The 17845-nt window shown below is 41.0% G+C and overlaps 1 protein-coding gene across 2 annotated transcripts in view; it reads right to left on the reverse strand.

Moving 5' to 3' along the window:
• Positions 1-2321: 2321 nt before the first annotated feature.
• CD58 (CD58 molecule) overlaps positions 2322-17845 on the reverse strand; it is an 81064-nt gene continuing 65540 nt past the window's right edge. Inside the window, exons 4-6 of one of the 2 annotated variants that reach the window (XM_072644460.1) lie at positions 17569-17817; positions 12391-12474; positions 2322-4270 (exon numbers count right to left, since the gene is read on the reverse strand). In XM_072644460.1, coding sequence (XP_072500561.1) covers positions 4266-4270; positions 12391-12474; positions 17569-17817 — 338 coding nt within the window. In that variant the 3' untranslated portion in view covers positions 2322-4265. The remainder of the gene's footprint in view (positions 4271-12390; positions 12475-17568; positions 17818-17845) is intronic. The other variant, XM_072644461.1, reaches the window with a different exon arrangement.

A 17845-nucleotide genomic window follows, 5' to 3' on the forward strand; every position in this document is an offset into this window, starting at 1 on the left:
GCACTTGACTTTGTTTTGAGGGAGGGAGGGCTGTTCAGGTCACCAGCCTCACTTCTCCTCCAGAGCCATCTGAATCCAGTGACCAGATATTCATCAGGATGACTGGAGATGACCCAGGATGAGGCAACTGGGGTTAAGTGAATTGCCCAAGGTCACACAGCTAGGGAGTGTCAAGTGTCTGAGGTGAGATTTGAACTCAGGTCCTCCTGAGGTCAACAGTTATAGCTTGGGCCAAATACTACAATCAGTGTAGATGTCTGAGAATGGGAGGGGAGGATTCACAGAGTCCGTTGCACAACCAGGTGAGCAGACACTCTGGAAAGGATGTGACTACTGAAACCTGGAGTTAAGGGAGGAATGATGGACAGCCCATGGAGGTACTAGTAAAACTGTACAGAATTCAGCACCAGGGCACTAGGTATACTTCAGCCTTGCCCATGGCTAACAAAACATTCCCACTGCAATCACTTGGGAAAGGTTACAGGGAACACACCATGGAGGGAAGGGCTGCTTTAGATGTAATCTAACATAGCACCACACAGCAACCTCACTGCCACAGAAGCTCCACAGAGAAGCAGAAAGATGGTAAGGTTTGCTTCAGCCATCAGGCCCCTAACCCAGAGCACCAATGATACTGGGGAATGCTTGAACTTGATTTTATTTTTTTCCAATTAAAAATATTCTCTTTCCCACCTCTCTTTACCATTGAAAAAGAAAAAAGAAAGAACAAAACCCTTGTAACAAATATGCAGTCATGAAAACCAAATTCCTTTATTGGTCATAACAACAACAACAAAAGCCTAATTATGCATCCTGAGTCTATCATCTCTGTTGGGGGGAGGGCATGGCATGCTTCGTCATTGGTCTTCTGGAATTATTATTATAACATTATATAGGAACATATTTTATAATTATAACATTATTATTGGATGCCTGGGATGGGTGAGATTATATAGTAACATACTGTTGGGGGTGTAAGCTCAGTTTCATGTGGACAGTCTTGGGCAGCAGGTAAAGGTGAGGACTTCTAAACCTCAGAGTTCTCATGAGGCCCCCCAGGGAACAGCTGGGAATTGAGGCGTGAGACACGGGCTATCTCGTGCATTTCCGCCTCTTCTCCGTGGGAAACTTGCTGGGGAGAGCATCCCACCCTTGAGATTAACCCATTGTCTGAGCACACCTGTTGTTGACTAGCTAAAGGCTGAGAGCAGGCACGGTATTCAGGTGCAAACTATGTGGCAGGAGAGCTTAAGTAGGGTCAGGAAAGCCTGAAGGCGCTCTTCGAGCTGAGGGGCCCTTAGAGGGCAGAAGGTCCCTCCCCTCTCCCACTCCCATTCTCTTGCTGTACAATCTTTGCCTCCTTGGGAGGAGGAGGATTCCTCTCTCCTGAGGAAGAATTCACCCTGCACATGTAACCAAGACCCTGAATAAAGCCTAACCCTTGTTCGACTCTGGAAAGTCTCTTCTCTCAACACGTTTATCCAGTTTGGCCACCGAAGACCTGCGACAGGTGAAAGGTAAGACTCGGGCAGCCCTTCGGCCTCAAGGCCGAACAACATACTATGTAATTATAATATTATTAGATGCCTAGGTTGGATAATATATTTTATATTACAGGCCTTTACAACCTGGAGCCTGTGGGCTGCTTGAAGCACACCGAATGATTTTGGGCGGCCCATGAAAAATGTAGAGGCCCCAAATCTTTTGACGGGCTGCAGGTTGTACAGGTCTGCTATATTAACATATTATATAATTATAATATTATTATTGGATTCCTGGGATGGACTTCATAGTATACATTAATATATAATACAAATATAACATTATTATTGGGTGCTTGGGATGGAGAAGGAGGAAAGCTCAAATAAGTCCAATGACTTACCGACAGTTAGACAGATGGTAAGTATCTATGGCAGGATCTGAATCCAAGTCTTTTGACTCTAAAACCACCACTTTCCCCACTATAACAAGATCTACTCAAAAAAATCTCCATAAGGTCTAGAATACACTCTTTACTTCTGCCTTTCATCCCTTGAGCTTTAACTTAGGTTAAACCTCTTTTAGGGGCTCTTCCACGATCCCTTGAGCTGAGGGGCTCTCAAATGTTACTAGCTTTTCTGGAATTCTTCTTTGCTCCCATAACCTTATACCTTGCAACAGACTTAGAATCATAAATTTAGAAATGGAAGGAACTTTAGAGGTCAACCAGTATGACTCCTTCATGTTATAGATGAGATCCAAGGACATCAGGTGACTCACCCAAGATCACACAGTAAGTTGCAGGCGTGGGATTCAAAATTCAAGTCCCCAGAACACAAATACAGTGTTCTTCACCCTCATGCCTTTTATTGTCTGGATACAGCAATGATTCTCGAACATTCTTTGGTCATGACACAATAGTCTTCACCATGAGGAATCAAGGCACACAGTCAGTCAAGAAACATTTACTGAGGGCAACTTTTGAGGGGGTCAAAAATCTCCTTTCATTACATATACCAACAGCGAAAATATAAGCAAAGAAATAAAGACCAACAGACAGGGCTTCTGTCTAATCATAAGCAATACATACATACCAGGTCAACAGACACATCCAACTCTCTGCCTATTGCATATAAACATAATTACCAGAGAGAGAAGCACCAACATTTGAGTTTTCAAAGTCAGGGGATTCCCTAATGGCTACCTGGAGTCTTATCAGGCCAAAAGAACACTTCCTGATTCTGGCAATAACAGAATTACTTTGTATGTATTTTTTTGAGTTACACATAAGTATACTACATCAGGGGTGGAGAACCTATGGCCTTCTAGGTCCTTGGATGAAACCTTTTTTACTGAATCCAAACTTCACAGAATAAGCCCTTTCATTAAGTTTGGTCAAAGGCTATATACCGCTGACTGCCCCAAGGTCTTCAATGCTGGACTCTGTCAGGCTGCCATTACCGTACCAAGAATCCCAGCTGTGGATGTGTCAGTGGCCATGGTGGCAGCAGAACCAACCTGCTGGAAGGGAGTCAGGAGGACCTGTGTTCAAATCCAGCTGTGTGACCCTGGGCAAGTCACTTAACCCTAATCATTCCTCCCTCCCCCAAAAAAATAATTTTCTTGTGGTGCAGAGACACTAAGTGACTGGCCCCAGGTCAGAGAGTCATTATGCCTCAAACACAGGACTTGAACTCAAGATTTAATTCACCAAATATTGACTGTGACAGAACATACTCAATCTTCATCTTTGATGGTTCAGTTTGGTTATACTAGGCATTTTTGCTATTACACTCTTAATTCATAGTTTTATTTATCGTGTTTTGTAAAACATGAATTTCATTTGTGAATTTAATTATGATTTGCCATTAACCATTTACCATTTTCCAATGGATCAATTTACCATTGCCATTTACCATTTTCCAATGGATCACTATGTCAGGTAATCAGAGGTTAAGTGACCTGCCCAGGGTCACACAATTAAGAAATGTCCAAGGCTGGATTTGAATTTAGGTCTTTCTGTCTCCAAGCCTCGTGCTCTGCCGTAGCTGCCTCAGGATTAAATTTTTTTTAAATAAAGTATATATAATGTAAAAAATTTTTAAAATAAAGTTTTTGTACACACAATATATATATATACAGTAAATATATAAAAATTTTCCTTTAGTGCTTTCCTATAGAGCAGTCACAGTTGCAAGTCTAAGAATCTTTCTGCAGTTTCAAACAGGCATGTTGGCTTTTGGGGGAATTCCCTGACAGGCTAACTAGCTACAACAGTACATAGGACTCAGTAACGCAAAATGTCATCAGTAGTAAATATCCCTTCCTACCTGTAACTTTCCTTAAAGGATCTTCCAAAAGAAAAAAAAAAAAAGAAGGGAAAACCCATGTCCCTGTTTTCCAAAGGTCCCAGCTTGAACACACTGAATAAAAACAATTTGTTCTTTAGCAAACAGCTTGCTGGTGCTGACTGTGGCTCACTATTTCTTCTTCCTGGGCCAGGTTGGTGATGGCGGTGGCTGGTTCTTCTAGAGCTACTTCATGGATGAAAACAGCCTCAAGAGACTTTAACACTGTGAGGTAGGTGATTTCAGTATGCTCCAAGTGCACTTTTTAAAAAAGTATATCCTAATTCCAGATTAATGTTTGTGTTTAAGAAGAGAAGAGCCATTGTTTTAGCAGTAATACATTTCTCCATGAAGAAAACACTCAAACAGAAGGCAGTGGCTTTCTAAAGATGTTTCTATCTCTCCATTGACAGGCGTTGGAGCTCATCTTTTGTTCAGTCATCCTAGAAAATACAAGTTCATGTGAATAACTTCCAAAATTCTGTTCGATTAACTTAACCGACTTGTGTTCAATACTTGCTGTATGCACAGCCGTTTGCTAGATTCCAGAATGAGGGAAGCTTTGAATGCCAGGCAAAAGGATTTGGATCTTACTCAGTTGATAACTCAGTTGATAACAAGAAAGTACCATCCTTCAATATGGGTTACAAAGTAACATTTTCTTATCTAATAGTGAATCCTTTTATAATAGATGCAATTCAATTAAACAAACATTACATGTCTCCACTGCTCTTGACAAAGTGCTGGGATTTGGAGATACATAGACAAAACAAACAAAGAAAACAAAACCCAGTCCCTGGCCTCAAGGAGCTTCTATTCTCTTGGGGTGGAGGGAGATACAAAGATGAATAAATACAAAGTAACATCAGAAGTGACAGGAGTAGATGGCACCTGAGATGACCCTTGAAAGAATCCAGGGATTCTAGGAGGGGAGTCTCTAGTTTGTTGTCATGGAATTTTGCTCAAATAAATATGTTGATTTAAAACAGTATTTCTTGCTGGCTAATAGGCCTATAGATGAAACAGAGCAGATGACAGTCCCTCTGTAAGGATTTAGTAAATGCAAATAAATGCTTTGAACCTTTGCAAGGAAAGGAGAGAGATGCTACACCTACCCCATTCCCAAACTTTCCTTCCTTCAAATTCCGGAATATTTCTGGTCTTCTGCTGAATGGGTGATGAGAAGCCTGAGAGCATTTGTTTACAACTTGTTGTATACAGCAGAAAGTACATGGGACTTGGTGGCAGACAGCCAGGTTTGGGTGCTCTGTTCTATCATTTATTATTACTAATATGTATAATATGTATATAGTTCGTTAAGGTTTACAAAGAGCTTTACAAATACTGACTCATTCTATCCTCCCAGCAGCTCTGGGAGGTAGCTCCATTTTATAGGCAGGCAGAGGTTAAGTGACTTGCCTAGGGTCACACAGCTAGTAAGTGTAAGAGGACCCATTTGAACTCTGGTCTTCCTGACTCCAGGTCCAGAACTCTATGCAATAAGCCATTTTACTGCCTAGACGTGAAGCAATTTTTTTTACATCCTTAAGCTTCAGTTTCCTCTTCTGCAAACTAGGATGATAGTACTTATGCTTCCTACTTCACAGGGTAGTCACGCAGAAGGTCTGTGGCAAACAACAAAATTCTATTTAATTGTAAATGATTACCATTTAGAGGAAGCACAGTGCAGTAGAAAAAGGACCAGACTTGGAAACTGAGGACCTGGGTCTGAATCCCAGTATGTGAAGGAGTAGGATAAGAAGACTGAAAAAGGAAGAAGGGGCTAGGTCCTAAAGGGCTTTAAAAGCAAAATGAAGGATTTTCTATTTGATCCTTGAGGTAATAGGGGGATACTGGAGATGATTGAGTAAGGGGGAGATAAGATCAGGCTTGTGTTTTAGGAAAATCAATTTGGAGGCTGAGTAGAGAGTGGACTTCAGTTGGGAGAGACTTGAAGCAGTTAAACCACCAACAGGTTACTGCAGTAGTCTAGACATGCTGTAATGAGAAAAGGGGCCAATGAGAGAGATGGGTAAGATAAAATCAACGAGCCTTGGCAACAGATTAGATATGGGGGGTGAGAGTGAGGAGTTAAGGACGACACCTAGGTGGTGAGCTTGGATGTCTGAGAAGATAGTAGGGTCCTGCATGGTAATAGGGAAGCTAGGAAGATGGGAAGGTTTTGGTTTCTCGTCTGTTTTTTGGGTGAGGGGAGAAGATAATGAGTTCAGTTTTGGATCTGTTGAATTTAAGATATCTAAGAACATATTCAGTTCAAGATGTCCAACAGGCTATTGAAAATGTAAGACTGGCACTCAGGAGAGACCTTAGGACCAGATAAATAAGTCTAAGAATCACCTACGTAGAGAAGATCATTAAATCCACGGGAACTGATGAGACCGCCAAGCAAAATAATCTAGTGGAAGAAGAAATTGGGCTCAGGGCAGGGGTTCTGTGCACACCCAGGTCTAGTAGGAACGACCAGGGTAAAGGTCCAGAATAGGAACAGTGAAGCAGAACAACCTAGAAAGATGAGAATATTAAGGTGACCCATAAAGTCAAAGGTTGCAGAGAGGTCAAGAAGGAGGAGAACTGAGTAAAGGATATTTGATTTAGCAATTAAGGGATCATGGGTAAATTTGGAGAGAGCAGTTTCAGTCCAATGATGAGCTGGAAGCCAGACTATAGAGTTAATTAGAGAAAAGGAAGCAAAAGAACCTAAATCACAACTTTCTCGAGGATTTTAGCCATTTAAGGAAGGAGAAATGCAAGAGGAAAGCTTGTATATCTGGATGGATCAAGTGAGGGCTTTTGTGAGGATGGGGAAACATGGGTTGGATGGAAAACTTGGAGATCGGGGTGTTTGAGGGAGCATCAATATGGATGTAGAAGTGCCTAGAATGAGGGCAGGAGGGAGGAAGGAAAGAGAGAAAGGCTGTGAGTCAATCACCAAACTCCCTGCAGAAAGGATAACAACCCAGAGTAAGTTGAGTGTACCTAGCAAGGTCCTAGCAAGGTTAGGGTGTGCTAATGAAGTGAGCAGAGTAAGAGCTAAGAGCTGAAGACCACCCCTGACAAACAGTGTTCCACAAGAGTTCTCTAGGGGAGTTAAGAATTATAAAGGCCTGAGATTTCACTTCCAACTAGTATAAAGAATAGGGAAGCCTCTGCTACAATCCCTCATAGAAAGCAGCACATGTGGATTTCTGTCATGGCCAAGGGACAGTTATTACTACTCAAAGAGAATGCCAATGCTACTCACAGGAGGGAAGGTAAAGGAGTTTTAGGTGTCAGAGAGAATGAAGTGTTCCTTTAAAAAAAAATGAAAGATTTCAGTGGGAGTCAAGGAAGACAAGTCACTTCATTCACCAGTTTGAATCTTGGTTTTCTCCTGTGTAAAATGGCAGGGGGGAGTTGCACTAGTTGAAGATCTAGAAGTTTCCTTCCAGGTCTTACAATCTAGGAGCCAACGAGCACCATGGACTCTGGAATTCAGTGCTGGCAACAGGTTCAGCCATTCTGTCTCTCACTAGGCATGCTGGGTAGCTGAAAAATGGAGGCTTGTCATCTTCACTTCCATCCATTTCCTTGCCCAGACTGGTGGCTTGAATTAGCAGTAAAACTATCACAGAATGGGATGAAGACCTAGCAGATCCCTAGGGGACAGAATCATCAGCCTCTAGTTAACAAAGAATTGTCTTAATGTCCCCATGGCAGTGGCCACGTACTGAAATCAGTGGGATTTGTCATTTGCTAGAAGGAGTGTGGTAGAGAGGAAAGAGGACTAGATCTGACATTCAAAGACCTGGCTGTGAATTCTGGCCCTCCTGCTTACTACTTATGGGACTTTGCCAAGTCACCTGACCCTTTCTAGATCTCAATTTCTTCATCTCTAAAATGGGAAAGTTGGATTGCTCCTAATAAAATAATGGTTGGTATGTGCATGGTGCTTTAAGGTTTGCAAAAAAAATGGACAGACATTTTCTCACTGACTCTCACAACAGCCCTGTGAGGAAAGTATCACAGAGGTTATTAGTATTTTATAGAGGGAGAAATTGAGGGCTCTTATGATTAATCGTTTTGACCATGATCACACAGCTAGGGAATGTGAGAGGCAGGATTTAAATTTAGTTCTCCTGTACCTCCAGGGCCAGTGTTCTTACCACTATACCAAGGTAGGTCTCTGCCAGTATTATCATTGTTATATCTGTTGGAATCTATGATTTCATTTGTGTAGAGGGCTCCTACAATCAATGAGATCATACTGGTAAAGCACTTAAGGTAGGTAAGTGACATGATGAACAGAAATCACGAAAACCTGAGTTCAAATCCAGCCTCAGATACTTACTGGTTGTGTAACTCTGAGCAAGTCACTTAGCCTCCACCTTCCTCAACTGTACAATGGGAATAATAACGGCACCTAATTTGCAGGCTTGTTGTGAGAATGGAGGGAGATAATATTTCGAAAGTGCTTCACATTAGTGCCTGGAATATAGTAGGAGTCATAGAAATGCTTACTCATTTCCCCCACTCAGCACACAGCAGGCATTTAATAACTACCTGTTCTCTCCTTTCCCTCTTGGTGTGGAGCTTCCTCTACTGATAAAGATCAGAAGGCACTTGGCAACTTAGAGCCTTTGATAAGTGAAAGGGTAAAGCGACTTTCTCAGGGTCACAAAGTCAGTATGTGACAGAGACAGGATTTGAATCCAAGACCTTCTGTCTCAAAGGCCAATTCTCTACCCACCATGAGTCAATACCTATTACTGTTATTGTTAGTGATAATAACAATAATTTCATGATCTTCTTTTACACTGAGATTAAGACAAAAACTATCTTCAGACAAATGGCTTTCCTGCTACTATACTTTTCTATTTCATGTCCTGCATACTACTGCAGAGTGGACAAGTCAGCTACTTTTTGTAGTTGGATACTACAAGCACAGCATCCATAGGTGCCATGAATACTAGTGTTGGCTAGAAGGTTATCTTCTGTAGGGTCACTGAAAACACCTTGAGGACAATTGCAGCAGCAGTGGAGAGATGGTGGAAATGAGGGACCCCTTGTGCTGTCCTCAAAGGACTTTGACTTCTTCTGCTAGGCATCAATTGGGAAGGTTTTTTGGTTCCACAAGGTTTGGAGATTATGAATATCTGTTATGTTGACATCTATTAAAAAACACTGTTCTTAATTTATGGGTGGGTTTGTGGTGGTGCTTTTTTAATAGATCACTATTATGCCTGGGTGATTGTGGGTGATGATACTATCCATGGTAACCAACTGGCTTCAGTACAGCTTGAATTATTAATGATGTTATTCAAATAATAATTCTAATTCTTAAAAATAAATTATTATTTTGCTCCTATGCTCATTAATTATAGAAACTGGTAGAAAAGGCTAAAAGGGCCCTCCTTCTGGAATTGTCATGTAGGTAACACAACGGATATAGAGTGGTGGGCCTGGAGTCAGGAAGCCCTGAATTCTAACCCTGCTCCAGACACTTACCAGCTGTGTGACTGGGTAAATAAATAAACTTCTCTCAGTCTCAGTTTTCTCATAAGTAAAATGGGAGAATTATATTCAACAGCTGGTAACGTCTCTTTCAGCTCTAAATCTGTGGTCTTATGACCAGTTTAAAGTCACCTTAGAATAAACTTACTTTCTTAGCTTTTGAGTGATTTTATTTTTCCCCTGTGTTGTTTTGGAAACCGACAAGGATGAGGTGCACAGGATGAGGTACTGTAGATGGCTTGTGAGTGGCTTGGAGGCAGGGGGTCAGCCTCCAAAGTTGAGCCAAGAGCTGCTTGCAGTTAAGTAAATGGCCACACGGGAGGAGGGGAGGGGAGAGTGCAGCACATGTGAACAGGTTGTGGGATGTCTGAAGAGGAAAAAGCTGTAACCATCCCACCGAACGTTTGAAAGTGATGATGCAGCAGGAGAGACAGAGTGTGTTCTAGATCCTGGGGATGCCACAGAGCTGAGGGGGATGTAAGGGGGCTGTTAAAGCAGGAGAGGGCAAAGGAGCATGTTCTTGTAGAATGTGTACTCTTATATATGTATGTTTGTATGTGTATGTGTGTCCTAATGGCAAGGAGAGCATGTACCTTCCAGGAAAAAACATAAAGGACAAGAAGCAGAAAGTCATAGTGGCCCCTTCCCTGCTACATCTTCTTCACCCTGCCCTCCTCTCACTTCTGCTGTCTGTGTCATCCCATATCTTAAACCACAATCTACTCTCTTCGTCCAGGGATTTTTGTTGCCCTGCCAAAACAGAATCTCCCTTATGCAGAGAGGAAACTGAGCCCAAGCTACACCCCAGAGTCCAGCAGCAATGGCTGCAGGGAAGGGGAACAAATAATAAATTGAACATTTCTACAGCACCTACTTATGAGCTGGGCACTGTGCTAAATACCTTACAAATATTATCTCATTTGATCCTCACAACCACCTTGGGAAGTAGATACTATTCTTATCCTCACTTTACTGATGAAGGAACTGAGGCAAACAGCGTTGAAATGACTTGCCAAGGGTCACATACCTGGTGAGTGTGTGAGACCAGATCTGAATTTAGGTATTCTTGACTCCCAATCCAGCTCTATCCACTGCACTACCTGGGTTGGCTTCAGTCAATTAAAAAATGGCAGGACGCTATCAGGACATAGGCTCAGCATCTTCCCTCTGAGAATATCTGCAATTTGTCTGTCCTATTTACATCTTGTTCTTAGAGTCAAGAAGTCCTGAGTTCTAACCCAGCCTCAGACACTTACTAGCTGTGTGACCCTGGGTAAGTCACTAAATCATGCAAACATGATGGTTTGCCTATTTTCTCCCCCATTCAGCTATGAGCTGGGACTCTTTTGTGCCCTGCTTTGTTATCCCCCAGTACCTAATATGGTACCTAGTACATATTCATTTGATAACTAAGGGGCTGCGTCTGCTGGAAATCCAGTCTACAGCTACAATGCCCATTTATAGATGGTGCCAAGCCAATTCATGTTTTGTGAACTGAAAACCAAAGAAAGGGGAAATCACAATGATAAATATAGCTTCTAACAACAGAGCTACAATGATAAAATGTGACAAACTTACTTTAGTCTAGCTTCCTCTCTAATTTGGCACAAGAAGTTCTCTTGAGAGTTGTGTGCTTTCTGACTCAAACCCTCTTCCTGATGACTCAGCTGAGGTTGTGCTGAAGCCCCAGCTATGGTGTAGAGTCTGGGCAGGGGCCAGAGGAAGAGCATCCAACAGCACAGCATGGAGGTGGGGGGAGTGCAGCATGGACAGTGAATTCTTAATACCTATGTGCCAAGCATTGTGCTAAGCACTGGGGATACAAAAAGAGGCAAAAAGCTGCCCCTCAAACAGCTTATAATCTAATGGAAGAGGCAACATGCCAACAAATATATTTAAAGCAGACTACATATGGAGTAAATAGGAAATAATTAATAGGAGGAAGGCACTAGAATTAAGAGAGGTTGCTCGGTTTCTTGTAAAGGATGGGACTTTAGTTGAGACTAAAGACTTTTTCTTTAATTGAGACTAAATTGAGTCAGGGAAGTCAACACGCTGAGTAAATTGGCCACTTCAGGTATGGGAGGCGGTGACAGAAAATTCCCAGAGCTAAGATAGGGATTATCATGTTCACAGAACAGTCAAGAGCCCAGTATCACCGAATCAAAAAAGCTGAAATGTGTCATTGAGTCACAGATTTAGAGCCAGAAGGAACTTTAGAGGTCCACTGAGCCCATCTGAGCCAACCCTTGCACTTTACAGATGAGGAATTCAAGTGGTCTGTCCAAGGTCACATAGGTTTCTTAGCTCCTCTAATTGTAAATGCAGCCTTCTTTCCCTGGCTGGTGATTGTCTCCAGTGGAAATCTTTATAATCTTAGGTGCATATCCAATGTGGTTAGCAACCAGGCAAATTTCCACTGAGGAATGGAGGGTCCTTCATCACACCCAAAAAAGACTAAATTGGGTCCAAGGTCATTAAGAGTTTTCATTAGGATGCTGGGCCCAGGTTGTGGATCTGTCTGGAGAATCCTAGAGAGGCTGGATCTGTTCCATGGTCTTTAGGTGATTCAGACCTACTTCTGGAAACAGCATTATTATCCTAACTCTTGTCCAAGAGCACTTTGGGGCAGACCAAAAAAATGCCGCCCTTCATCCCAGGCTACTTGATGTACTTCTAGGAGCATCTGTCTAGATAAAGGAATCTGTGGCAAGATAGGACATAACCCCATACCAGCATTCTCCAAGGTCAAAGATAACATATAGAAAGGTCTTTTTGCAATATATACATTGCAATATATGTACAATATATACAGTGCTATCATTATTATTACTCCTAATGCTTCATATCACCATGGGGAAAACTGGAATGTCAAGCAGCCCCAAATTTTAGGTAATTGTGAAAATACTACAATAACATGAACCAGTTTTCATGCATCCATCAAATGCCTAGTATTTCAAACCAATGGCTTACATTGCTAAACCATTCTTTCTACAACTCTGAAAAATATATCAAAGAATTCACAAAGTAATTTTTAAAAAATTTTACATACCTGATTTTCTTGAGATGATAAAGACAGCAATAATGAATATCACGAATGCTGGAATTAGAAAATATCTGTGCCTTGCCTGATAATCTGTTAAAAAGAAAAGAAATGCTAATAAAGTGACTGTAATGTATGTGGTAAATATGTGCTGAAAATAAATTTATACCATAAATCTCATTTTGCTTGTCAAGTGAATTTTCTTAGCTTAGGTCAAAGGTACAGAAAGAGGGAGGGAGATACAATAGACAGTGATCAGATGAGATTATTTGAAGTAGCTACTTTGTCCTAAAATAGTTCTCCTGAATTCTTCTATGCAACATGACTAATGTGAAAATGTGTTTAATAAGAATGTATGTGTAGAGCCCATATAAGATTGCATGCTGTCTCGGGGAAAGAGGGGAAAAGGAAGGGGAGAAAATTTAAAACTTATGAAAGTGATTGTTGAAAACTGCAAACAAATTGATTAATTTTTTTTAAAAAAACAGAAAAAAAGTAGTTCTCCTGAGCTTAAAATTCTATCAAGCAAAGGTCAATGAATTACTAGACTATCAGAGTTGGGAGGGACCTTAAAGGTCATCTGGTATAATGTACATGGGAACAGAAATTGCTTTTGCAAAAGCCTTAACAACTGGTCATCTGGCCTTCTCAGTTTACTCAGTCATTTCAATTGTGTTCTGACTCTTGGCTTTTCTTGGCAAAGATACTGGAGTGGTTTGCCATTTCCTTCTCCAGCTCATTTTACAGATTAAAAAGCTGAAGCAAACAAGGTTAAGTGATTGGCCCAGGGTCACACAGCTGGTATGGCTCTGAGGTCAAATTTGAACTCAGGTCTTCGTGACTCCAGATCTCAAGCTAGCCACTGCACTGCCTAGCTGCCCTAAAAAATGTTAGAATACAACAAAAAATGGTGGGGTTTTAGCCAAGTTCCGTTCCCATTGGGGAAATGAGGAGGAGATATACATAAACTTCCTCTCTGTGGTCTCTTTCCCATCTCATTTTCAGGGCTCCTCATTCAAGGGAACAGGTGGCGGAAGGAGGGAGGAAAATCTAAGATATATGGAAGTGATTGTGGAAAACTGAAAACAAATAAGTTAATTATTTTTTTTAAATCACCTTCATAAGTACAAGATGGGCTGGGTCTGGCTAACCAGTATTTTGTTTGGAAAAGATCTAGGAATTTTAATGGACCACGAGCTCCATATGCATAACAATGAACAGCGGGATACAGAAGCATAGAAATCTACATGATCAGAGATTAGAGCTAGGAAGCATCCTATTATTACTGGGAAGCAGAAACTTGGAGAGGTGAACTTCACTATGGTCGCAGAGCTAGAGAGTGACTAGTCAAGCTTGGATTCAATCCTAGGTGTCCTGACTCCCAAGTCCTTACCTTTTCCCCCATACTTAGGCTACCTGCTTCACAATAGTATTTTGAGGAAGTCACATTAGAACCCTTTCATTATCATCAAATGAGGTAAGTTTTTGATTAAGTTAAGTGTGCTTGGATCTGGCTGGAGTCAGTAAGACCTGAAAATCTGGTCTCAGACACAATCTGTGTGACCTCGGGCAAGTCGTTTAGCCTCTGTTTGCTCAGTTTCCTCATCTGTAAAATGGAAATAATAATAGCACCCAAGCTCCAGGGTTGTTTCAAGAATCAAAGGAGATAGTATGTGTAAAGTGCTTAGCACAGTACCTGGCATATAGTAGGCACTTAATAAAATACTTCATTCCTTCCTGCCAAGTAAACCCAAAGAATAGTAAAAAATGCATCAAAACATAGATCTAGTCAAATTAGATGCTTTTAGCTAAGTAGTCATGGTGTCAAGCTGAAACAGAAAGAGGGACCACTAACTCAAACATAGGGATCCCTGTGAATTGCACTTTGACTTCATTTCCAAATGTGATATTAATCTGATTTTTTCTTGTGTTTTTATTTTATTTTGTTAAATATTTCCCAATAACATTCTGATCTGGGTCAAGCTGTACTCGGGATCATTACAGGGGGTATGTAGACCTCTGTTCAAGAATCCTTTGAGGTCATTCACAACCAAGGACAGCAATAATACACTTTGAAAGGAGGCTTTTATAAGCAGAACCAGAGCAACAAAATGGTGGCTATAACAATGCAGATAAAAATAAAATAACGAAAAGAAATACAGTCTCTGAGTAATCAAGAAACTTGTAATAATGGCCCAGAGGAAGAAAAATGAAGCTATCTCCTGCCTCTTAGAAGCAGGTAGGTGGGGGACTACCATGAGAGACCCTCTCATTTTACAGATGAGAACACTAAAGGTGTAGGAAAGTCAAGTCATTTCCTTGTGATTATTCTGATAGTAAATAACACAGCTGGGATTTGAACCCAGCACTTCCAATTTCACATCCACAACATTCAATACAATATCAACCTGGAGTGAGACCTCTCATTGAGTGACCCAACAATTCATAATAGGTGCTTAATAAATACTAGTTCAATCCAATCAACATTTTGTTTTTGGCTACCAATGAATGGAATGAAGACGGAGATGAAATTTATAAATATTTGCAAATTGTTTCTGTTGTTTGCTCTTCATTCTCAAAGAGGAATGTGACATTAGGAAGGCAATGCCATGACTTCTTGCAGGTGAATTGGATTTAAATGAGCAAGGGCTGTGCAATGTAACCAGCCTCATTTTCTACTCTGGAGCCATCTGGGTGCAGTGGTGAGATACAGACCAGGAGAACTGGAACTGGCCTCCACTGGGAATACAAAAAGAGACAAAAGCTGGTCTGCCCTCAAGAAGCTTATAAGCTAACTGAAGAGGCAACATGCAAATAAATATATTTAAAGCAAGCTACACAGAGAATAAATATTGGCAGATTACAAATAACTGGAAAGAATCGTTAAGACGATGGATGACCAAATCTGGATCCCAATGATGTGTCAATCCAATAAGATAGCAAGGATTAATGTAAAGTCATTCACTCATCCTCAAGAAGAGGGCAAGGGAGGGGTAGATAAAGTACAGTGCACTTGAAGAAGGCCTCCTGGGTTATGGTGCTGTTATACTCTACCTTGGTCAGATCATGTGTGGGGGGTACTTACTGTGTTCAGTTCTGGGTACCACATTTGAGGAAGGGTACTGAAAATCTGTTGTGAATACACAGAGAGGAGGGCTATAAGTCTAACAAGGAGACCAGAGCCCAAGTCATACAAGGATAAGTTGAGGGAATGGAGAATGTTCAGGCCTGAGAAGATAACACTTAGAGAAGAAACGACTTCAAGAATGTCAAGGGCTGTCCCATGACAGGGATTAGATAGTTTGGCTCTTTTTTTTTTTTTTTTTTTAAAAACAGGGGAAGACTAGGAGCCATCGAGAGAAATTATAGACAGGCAGTTGTCCAATAGAAGGAACCAATTTCTAATAATTGAAGTAGCCCAACACTGGAATGAGTTACTTCAGAAGGCAGTGAATTCCTTACCCATAGGAAAGTTCAAGTCAATGTGCCTGGCCACTTGTCCTATTGAGGTATTTGTGTTCAACTTTGGAAATCCCATCCAATTCTGAGTTTTGTGAACAGGGAAGCAGTTCAGAATGTCCCCTGATGGATTTATGAATCTCCTGAAATGGCTGTTGTCCTTCATTCTCAAGGAGGACCAAAATGACATCACTATGTCAGGATCAAGACATAGTGTGTCCCTCTGTGGCTGATCACAGCATTAGGAGCTCAGAAGGCTCTACCACAGGTTGGGCAAAAACAGTCCACATGACCATTTGGGGTGGAGATGTCTCTAAATCTGGATATCTCCCATTTCTTTAGAGCTATATTCTCCCAATCCTATTCCTCACCTCCTCCACAAGACCACAGTATATCACAAATGACACAGTGTTCCTACCTCTAGAACTTTTTGTTCCTCTACCACACCCAGATTGCAAAATCCATTCATTTTCCCCCACTCCTCCAAACATACAAGTTTCCATTTGGTTTCTTTCGTGATAAATCATTGACTGACTAAAATAAGAAAGTCTGAGAATAAACATGCTATGTTGTTGCTTCCTGGTTTTATAACTGTTATTAAACATATGGCCTGACCAAAAAGTCTCAAAATCTATTTTTCTCACAAGTAACTTTTAAGGAACTCATTTTGTCATTTTGCTTAACTCAAAACAGAAGAACTTGATATTTGTTGTCTTTAAACTTGACCATTTTTTAAGATTTAATTTTTAAATTTTAAAAAATTAAAGTTTACTTTTCTTAATGCCTTTTGTTTTTACATCATGGTCATTTCTGGTTACCCTTAATGCCCAGAAGTGAATCCTCCCATACAACATAGAAAAGTAATTTTAAGCAAAAACAAACCACACAGTGATGAATGTGTACACCTTCCTTCCCTGGTAATCCCCTCTCCCTTCTTGTCTTTAAGAGGCAGGAGGCCGGTTTCATTATTGGTCCTCTGGGATCATTACTATTTGATTAATCAAAGTCTGTCTATCTTTCTTTTGGTAATTTTATTTTTGTTTATATGGCTATATTCATTATATTATTGATCTGGTGTATTGCTGCTGTTCTTGGTTTTTCCAGGTTAAGGAATTCCCTACTTCCTGATACCTAGCCCATTCCAATATTGGACTACTCTAGGGGTGGGGTGTCTGCAGCCTAGAGGCCATGTGTAGCCTTCTGAGTCCAAATTTTACAGAATAAATCCTTTTATTAAGGGGATTTGTTTGGTGGAGTTTGGATTCAGTCACAGGGATGCCCTTGAGGACCTAGAGGGGCACATGTAGTCACATGGAGGCTTCCCACCCTTGGACGACTCTAATTATTAGAAAGCTGTTCCTTCTATCAGACCCCATGGCTTTCTTTCTGTAATTGTTTTGCTCAAATGATTCTTGAACAAAGTTCACCTCATTAATCAAATATAAGTGAACCTATTAGCAACTAGACAAATTTCTGCATATGAACTGCAGAGGTTTAAGGCTCATAGCTTTGAAGCTCAAGGGACTAGTCTAGTCCAATCCATTCCTTTTTCAAATGAGGATCCTACAGCCCAGAGAGGTTAAGTCACTTGGCCAAGGTCACCCAGGCAGGATGCTGCTGAATCAGACTTTGACCTGGATCATAGAATCAAGTCCTGTGACCCTAATCCCAGCATTCTTTCCACTGTACTACCCTGCCTCCTGTAGTCAACTTCATATGAATACTCACTCTCTGGGACACAGGTCGTGAGAAAGAGTGAAGATTCACTGGTAAATTTCGGATTCTTCAAAATGCAAGAGATGCTTTGAGGGATATCTATAGGACTCGTCAGTTGCACCTTTGATTCTGAAAGATTCACATACAATCCAGAAAATATCCATTCGTAACTTAGAAAGCGAGTGTCCTCTGGCCCATTACATGAAACTGTAATGTTTTCACCATCAAAATCACAGGACAGGACAGGCTGTGGAAGGTTATCTAGTGAGAAAAAAAGATTAAACAAGTC

Source organism: Notamacropus eugenii, chromosome 2, assembly GCF_028372415.1.
Source record: "Notamacropus eugenii isolate mMacEug1 chromosome 2, mMacEug1.pri_v2, whole genome shotgun sequence".
NCBI classification, from domain to species: domain Eukaryota; kingdom Metazoa; phylum Chordata; class Mammalia; order Diprotodontia; family Macropodidae; genus Notamacropus; species Notamacropus eugenii.